Below are 8,068 nucleotides of genomic sequence, written 5' to 3'. Positions count from 1 at the left end.
ACCACCCACGAGCCCGCGTCGGTGCCCGCCCCGCAGGGGGACCTACTATCCGGCGCCGAGCCGGAGGGGGGAAACGGCGCCCGCCGCCCGCCCGGAGCCGGCGAGCAGCCCCAGTCCCCCCCCGACCCGCGCGTGGCGGCGCCGGCTCCCTAGCCGCCGCGGCCCCACCCTCTTCCGGCCTCGGCTGTCCGGGCCGCGCTTGCCACTGCCTGTGGATGCTGCGCCTCTCTGAACGCAACATGAAGGTGCTCCTTGCCGCCGCCCTCATCGCGGGGTCCGTCTTCTTCCTGCTGCTGCCGGGACCTTCTGCGGCCGATGAGAAGAAGAAGGGGCCCAAAGTCACCGTCAAGGTCCGGTGGAGTCCGCGGCATTTACGGTGCCGGAGCTCGGGCCCGGGCGGCCTTGGCTTGGCCTTGGCTCAGCCCCTCCTCCCTCGGCTTCTGTCTGTGGCCTCGTGGCGTCTGGGCCGTCCTGCCCATTCAGTCCAGAGAACGACCCGGACCCACCCCGACACCCCCAGCCCCTGCCCTGACCCAGGGAGTTAGTTGGATCCGCGGATACCCATCTGGGGCTGGCACTGGCAGCCTCAGGGCAACCTTTTTGCAAACACCCCTCAGTGCTGGGGAGATGGTGAAAGATCACGCCTGCCAGATTCCGAATCCTTTCTCTCCTTTAGCCAAATTTTAGCCACTTCCAATTACAAAGCACAGTATGTAGAGTTCAAACTTAAGTGGTGAACTTAGACTCCCCTCCTTATGGGTTTTTAAATGTTAATTTTTAGAATCTGGGTCCATTAGCTGTTTAGAGCAAATGTTGTTATCCTGTAGTTCAAGGAGGGTGTAGATAAGCATGTTTTCCAAGAAAAGGGTCTAGAGCTTTCATTAGATTCCCAGGATTTTGACCTTCACCAAAATCAGATTCAGAACCACTTCTCTAAAAATATGGCTCTATTCTCTCTCCGATCCTCAGGGTAGCTTCTTGTACCTTCCCTCCCCTACCAACGCCCCTTTAAAGAAGCTAAGTTGGCAATGGTCTCTTTCCTCAGGTGTATTTTGACCTGCGAATTGGAGATGAAGATGTAGGCCGGGTGATCTTTGGTCTCTTCGGAAAGACTGTTCCAAAAACAGTGGATAATTTTGTGGCCTTAGCTACAGGAGAGGTAAGTGGCTGGAGCAGGGGTAGTCAACTCAAATGAAGTGAAGCTGGCACTGGGGATGGCAGCAAACTGACCTGCAGAGTTCAGCCCATCTGTATCGTGGACCTCACTGAGCACCGACTGCCTGTTGCCCTGAGAACACAGTATTGTCCTTTCTTAAGAGTAAGGGGGCCCTGACCAGGCACAGTGGCTCACACTTATAATCCAAGCACTTTTGGAGGCCAAGGTAGAAGGATTGCTTGAGCCCAGGAATTCAAGACCAACCTGGGTAACATAGCAAGACCCTGTCTCTACCCCCCCAGAATTTTTTTTTTTGAGACAGAGTTTCACTCTTGTTGCCCAGGCTGGAGTGCAATGGTGCGGCCTAAGCTCATTGCAACCTCCGCCTCCTGAGTTCAAGTGATTCTCCTGCCTCAGCCTCCCGAGTAGCTGGAATTACAGGCATGCGCCACCACGCCTAGCTAATTTTGTATTTTTAGTAGTGACAGGGTTTCACCATGTTGGCCAGGCTAGTCTCGAACTCCTGACCTCAGGTGATCCGCCTGCCTTGGCCTCCCAAAGTGCTGGGATTAGAGGCGTGAGCCACTGTACCCGGCCAAAAAAAAATTATTTTTAATTAGCTGGGTGTGACGGGGTGCACCTGTGGTCCCAGCTACAGCTACTCAGGAGGCTGAAGTGAAATGGAGGCTGCAGTGAGCCATGATCACACCACTGCACTCCAGCCTGGGCAATACAGTGAGACCCTGTCTCAAAAAAATTTTTTTTAAATAAAAGGCTGGGTGCAGTAACTCACACCTGTAATTCCAGCACTTTGGGAGGCTGAGGCGGGTAGATCACCTGAGGTCAGGAGTTAGAGACCAGCCTGGCCAACATGGCAAAACCTTCTCTCTACTAAAAATACAAAAAATTAGCCAGGCATGGTGGTAGGCGCCTGTAATCCCAGCTACTTGGGAGCCTGAGGCAGGAGAATTGGTTGAACCCAGGAGGTGGAGGTTGCAGTGAGCCAAGATTGCCCACTGCACTCTAGCCTGGGCAACAAGAGGGAACTCCATATCAAAAATAAAAATAAAAAATAAAAAAATAGGCCGGGTGTGGTGGCTCACGCCTGTAATCCCAGCACTTTGGGAGGCTTGAGGGTGGATCACCTGAGGTCAGGAGTTCAAGAGCAGCCTGGGCAACATGGTGAAACCTCATCTCTACTGAAAATACAGAAATTAGCTGGGCATTGTGGTGGCACATGCCTGTAATCCCAGCTACTCAGGAGGCTGAGGCTGGAGAATCGCTTGAACCTGGGAGGCGGAGGTTGCAGTGAGCGGAGATTGTGCCATTGCACTCCAGCCTAGGCGACAAGAGAGAAACTCTGTCTCAAAAAATAAATAAATAAATTTTAAAAATAAGATAAAAAAGAGTAAGGGGTCCAGAGCTTCCTGGGAAGACTTCACCTAGGGTGAGGGTCATGGGTTTTAAGGAAACAACAGTGCCCTATTTCAGTTTATATTAACTTTCCATTGAGCCAGCAGGTGACCTTTCTTCTCAGTTTTCTTGTATCTGTTCTTATGATTGGAAGAAATGAGGGGAAAGGCGTTATGCGATGTAGAATTGTATAAAGCCTGGGAATTGTATGGAGGCAGACGAATTTCCACATCTGTGTGTGCCATGCCTGTCCTATGGTGCCTGCCCACTCACTCAGTAGCACATTGAACAGTGAAAGTGGTCAGCAGTGGTGTCTCTTCTGCGAGCAGGGGTTGTGGGCTTGCTCCTGCGGGGCCTATTAAATGTAATGTCTTCCTGCTGCGCCTCACCACCTCCTTACCTTCTCTTCCCTTTTTCTAGAAAGGATTTGGCTACAAAAACAGCAAATTCCATCGTGTAATCAAGGACTTCATGATCCAGGGCGGAGACTTCACCAGGGGAGATGGCACAGGAGGTAACCACAGGTCCTCTGGGCCAAGGAGTATGTCAGTGTAGCCTCCACGGTGGGGAGACAAGGCCTCTTTCTTCCCCAGCTCTAGAGGCAGTCCTACGTATTACCTACCTACTTGGAGACCAGCGGCACCCTTCTTTGGAGAGGAATCCAGTACAAAGGAGAGGGAATAATGGGGTGGACCTGATGGTAAACCTAAGAGGATCTCTCCCAGGTGGCTGTCCTGTTGATCCAGGCCTATAGCCTGGTGACCTTTCCTGATACCTCTTCAGAATGGGGATTGGGGAGAGAGGCATGTGGAAGCAAAGTGAAGACATGTGGGTACGTGATTCTAGGTCGGGCGCCCAAAGCCTGTCCAGGCTGCCTTGGAAGCCCCAGCGAGAGTGGGAGGGCCAGGCGTGGTGACTCTGTAATCCCAGCACTTTGGGAGGCCAAGGTGGCTGGATCACTTGAGGCCAGGAGTTCAAGACCAGCCTGGCCAACATGTTGAAACCCCATCTCTACTAAAAATACAAAAGATTAGCCGGGCGTGGTGGCAGGCACCTATAATTCCAGTTACTGTGAAGGCTGAGGCAGGAGAATTGCTTGAACCCAGGAGGTGGAGGTTGCAGTGAGCCGAGATCGTGCCACTGCACTCCAGCCTGAGCGACAGAGCGAGACTCCATCTCAAAAAAAAAAAAGAGCGGGAGCAGTTGCTTTCCTTGACAGTCTTTTACCAGAGACCACTCTGTGAGGGCCGACCCTCACCTCGGCATTAACTTGCACAAGGAGGACAGAAAGATCCCCGGACCCCTGCGTGAGTCTCAGTGAGCTCAGGTACAGCCTGCTGCACCCTTAGAACACAGCTCACTCCTCGATGAGTGTCTGTGGGGCTCTGTGTGGGGGGGTTGAGGATGTAAAGACCTATGGGGCAGTGGTTCCCTTTTACTTCCAACAACTGAAAATGTACAAGTGGGCCATGATGCAGCATTTAGGACTTGAGCTCACAAAGGAGACCGAAGAACTGTATTTGTGGGGTCAGACGCAGTTGGGCTGGATCCAGCGTCTGCCACCTTCTTGTTTTGTGACCTCAGGCAAGTGAGTCCTTGAAGCTTCAGTTTCCTGTTCTGTACAGTGAGGGTGGAGAGAGTTGTGGGGCCATGAGGATTGGGCTAGGTCTGGAATGTGAAGTGCCTGGCATGCAGTGAGTGCTTAGTAAGTCAGCCACTGTTGAAGTGCTGACAAGCAGAGGAGTCCTCTCAGGCCAGGGAACAGGGAATGGCCTTGCGGATGTGAGGGAAGATTTCAGTGGGGTCCTGAATGAGGAGAATTTGAATGGGCAGAAAAGAAGCAGGGTTAGGGCATGAGCCCGGTTCTGTTCTGTGGCAGGAGCTTGGCCAAAGGTGGGGTGAGGGCATCTGTACCCGGAGTGCAGAGAGGTGGGTGATGGCCTGCAGCCTGGGCTTCGGCCTGCAGGGAGTCAGGGCCATGGAGCTGAGTAAGAGGATGACCCCTCGCTTGGGGTGCCAGGGGAGTCGTGTGGTGGCAGATCCAGAATGTGGAGGCCAGGGCAGGCAGGCTGCTGGGGGCACTGGTGCAGCTGACCCTGGGCAGGGAGATTTGGGCCTGATCCTGAGGTAGCTGAGAGCAGAGATTCAAGAGCAGACCACCTTGGTCTGAACTCTAGCTCTGCTGCTGCTTTGCTGGGGCTCCTTTTATTCTCTGTGCCTCAGTTTCTTCATCTTTGAAGTGGAGTTAGCTCCTCCTCATACAGTGGATTGTTAAATATGTAAGATGCTTGGAACAGTCTGTGGCACACACTGTTAGCGCCCTAAGCACTCGCCTACTGCAGCGGTGGTCGCGGGAATGGAAAGAAAGAGTAAGTACATGGGAAGTGGCTAGGGACAACCTGAGCCACGTGCAGAGGAAAAGGGATCACAAGAATAACTGAGGTCTGGAGAGAAAGATGACAAGGTATGTTGAGTTTAAATAGAAATGTCCATTTGGGTTTGGAACCCCTGTATCTTGGGAGAGTGGTTGGAGCTAAGGACGGAGATTTGGGGGTTTTCTGGATAACAACTATAATCAAAATGCCACAGTTGGCTCAAATGGGGGAGGCTTTTAGCCAGCACTCCAGCCAGGACTCACTGCACACGTGGCAGAGTTCAGTCTCCCCAGCGTGGGGGTGAGAGGTGGAGCACAGGCACAAGCACCCCTGTCCCCACCAGCCAGAGTCTGGTCATTTTTGGTATTCAGTCATCTTACTTGCTGCCCAGTCAAAAATATCTTCCTGGTTGGCATCGCTCTAGGACAGTTTCCCAGCTCAGTTCCATTCTGTGGAACCACAGGATGAAGGTAGGTGCAGTGAGAAGGAAAACAGGGTTTTGCATGCAAATACGTTTGAAAAGCGTTAGATAAAACAAAATGAAAACGACCCCATTTTCGGCCGAGTTTCTTGGGGCCTAAGGCACAGTGTCAGTCTCCAAGGGGTGACAGGGAAAAAGAAGCGTTTCAGTGTTCCTTCTGGAAGCAGCTTTGGAACTAGGATCTCCGAAACGGCGTAGAGATCACCCCGGATTGCCCTTGTCAAATCCCCAAGCCCCACGTGGACAGATGCTTCACACACACTCACAGCTGTCTTTTATTCCTGTTCATTCCTTGTTAAGAGGCTTTGACTCGTCAGAACCCCAGGGGCAGCCCCTCTTTTCTGCCCCTCCCCACCCATCTCTGGCTGCTTTCTCCTTTGCAGCTATGCCTGTGTCTTTTGTGCTCATAGGAAAACAGGCTGGTCAGCCACAGCAGTCCTCCTTTTCTGGAGAGTTCCAACCCTGTTGACGCCCCTGCATCCTGCACAGCACCTCCCTCCACCAAAGTCCCTCCGCGGCAGGCCTGGGCCACATAGCCAAGGGAAGCTGATAACATGCACTTTATTTAAAAGCCACAAAACTATCCTCTCGAAGTGATCCTTCTGTGAGCTGTCCACCACATCAGCCTGGCCTGATGCCCCACTTGGCCTCAGTCAGCGTGGCTTGGCTCTGAGTCCAGAAGATAGCAAGGGTGCAGCTTTTATGTCCTTGTACTCCACTCAAGCCCAGCCTGGCACAGAGGACAGGTTAAGCCCCATCAGTCCTGGCCCCGAATGTCTGCTTGGTTTGGCCCAATCCAGTGCCTCCGACCTGCTCTTTTTTCCCAGGAAAGAGCATCTATGGTGAGCGCTTCCCCGATGAGAACTTCAAGCTGAAGCACTACGGGCCCGGCTGGGTGAGCATGGCCAACGCAGGTAAAGACACCAACGGCTCCCAGTTCTTCATCACAACAGTCAAGACGGCCTGGCTAGATGGCAAACATGTGGTGTTTGGCAAAGTGCTAGAGGGCATGGTGAGTTCTGGAAGCAAGGGCTACTACTGGGCTGTCCTCACTGGGGATTCAACACAGACCCCAGGGCAGGAGCTCCATGTGTCCATCCCTTTCCCAAAAGAACCTAACCCACAGATGCGGCCCAGTGCTCCTGTCCAGAATAAACCCTGTACCTCCATGCCTCCAACGTTCTACATTCTTCCAGCCCCCTCAGAGCCCAGCCAGGAAACCTTGTTAAGGCTGCACAACTGCCGGAGCCTCCCTCCCCTCATTCACCCAGGGATGTGCTGGTCCCACTCCTGAGGTGTACAGAGTGCAGCTGAACACAATGTCCCTGAGAAGCCACATTTCCTGCTCACCCTCTTCCTCCTCCTTGCCCTTGGCCAAACCTGGGTCTTCAAAGGAATACAATTCCTGCATCCCCTTGTCAAATCTGCATTCTCTCTGCTCTGGCCAGGAGTCCGTTAGAATTTTGGTGCCTCCAGTTTTGTGTGCTGTTGATGACTTGTGGGTCTCAGCCCTCCTGAGTCATATGCTGGGGTCTTTCTCCTGAGCGGTGGACCTCCTGACCCACCGTGCGCTCCCACTTCCACCTTTCTTTTCCAGGAGGTGGTGCGGAAGGTGGAGAGCACCAAGACAGACAGCCGGGATAAACCCCTGAAGGATGTGATCATCGCAGACTGCGGCAAGATCGAGGTGGAGAAGCCCTTTGCCATCGCCAAGGAGTAGGACCCAGGGTCCTCTTTCTTTGAGTGACCGTCTGTGCAGGCCCTGTAGTCTGCCACAGGGCCCTGAGCTGCACTGGCCCCGGTGCTGGCATCTGGTGGAGCGGACCCATTCCCCTCACATTCCACAGGCCCATGGACTCAGTTTTGTAACAGACTCCTACCAACACTGACGAATAAAAAAAAATGTGGGGTTTTTTTTATATATATAATGTGTGGGCCTGGTTCTTGAGCCTGCAGCGCTTCCCCTAGGCCTACATCCCAACATGCCTGCGACTCTGCTGTGCCTGCCCCTTCCCTGGGATCCTGCCTGAAACTTTGACCCAGGAGCTACCCAGGAAAAGTCAGGCAGGAGCTTTTGCCCCCTGCTTCTAAACTTCGCCAGCTACTGGGCCTCCACGTTTGCTCCCCTTGCCACCACCCTCCAGTTTATGTTAAGGAATATACCTGTACTTTTTCATAGCCTACCTCTAAATTGACTTTTTCTTTTTTCATAGAGACAGGTCTCACTATGTTGTGCAGGCTTGTCTGAAACTTCCAGACTCAAGCATCCTCCTGCCTTGGCCTCCCAAAGTGTTGGGATTACAGGCATGAGCCTCTGGACCCAGCTGACTTCTTCCTTTATTATTTATTTATTTATTTTTTGAGACGGAGTTTCGCTCTTGTTGTCCAGGCTGGAGTGCAGTGGCGCAATCTCGGCTCACCACGACTTCTGCCTGCCGGGTTCAAGCGATTTTCCTGCCTCAGCCTCCTGAGTAGCTGGGATTACAGGCATGCACCACCACAATGCCTGGCTAATCTTGTATTTTTAGTAGAGACGGGGTTTCTCCATGGTGGTCAGGCTGGTCTCGAACTCCTGACCTCAGGTGATCCACCCACCTTGGCCCCCAAAGTGCTGGGATTACCTGCGTGAGCCACCGCGCCTGG

At 53.1% G+C, this 8,068-nt stretch overlaps 1 protein-coding gene across 6 annotated transcripts; it reads left to right on the top strand.

Annotated features, from left to right (window-relative positions):
* PPIB (peptidylprolyl isomerase B (cyclophilin B)) lies at nt 1-7,354 on the top strand. 6 transcript variants are annotated; one of them, XM_011967967.1, is made up of 5 exons: nt 1-350; nt 1,046-1,159; nt 2,990-3,083; nt 6,253-6,437; nt 7,023-7,354. In XM_011967967.1, the coding sequence occupies exons 1-5, from the start codon at nt 216-218 to the stop codon at nt 7,143-7,145; spliced, it is 651 nt and encodes a 216-aa protein (XP_011823357.1). In that variant the 5' UTR covers nt 1-215; the 3' UTR covers nt 7,146-7,354. The 6 variants fall into 6 exon arrangements, with proteins under 6 accessions (XP_011823357.1, XP_011823365.1, XP_011823375.1 ...); XM_011967975.1 differs by having other exon boundaries at nt 7,026-7,350; XM_011967985.1 differs by having other exon boundaries at nt 6,253-6,441; nt 7,026-7,348.
* Nucleotides 7,355-8,068: the final 714 nt, after the last annotated feature.

This window comes from Mandrillus leucophaeus, unplaced genomic scaffold (genome assembly GCF_000951045.1).
Source record: "Mandrillus leucophaeus isolate KB7577 unplaced genomic scaffold, Mleu.le_1.0 Scaffold12, whole genome shotgun sequence".
Taxonomy (NCBI): domain Eukaryota; kingdom Metazoa; phylum Chordata; class Mammalia; order Primates; family Cercopithecidae; genus Mandrillus; species Mandrillus leucophaeus.
This window is presented reverse-complemented; position numbering and strand designations above follow the sequence as displayed.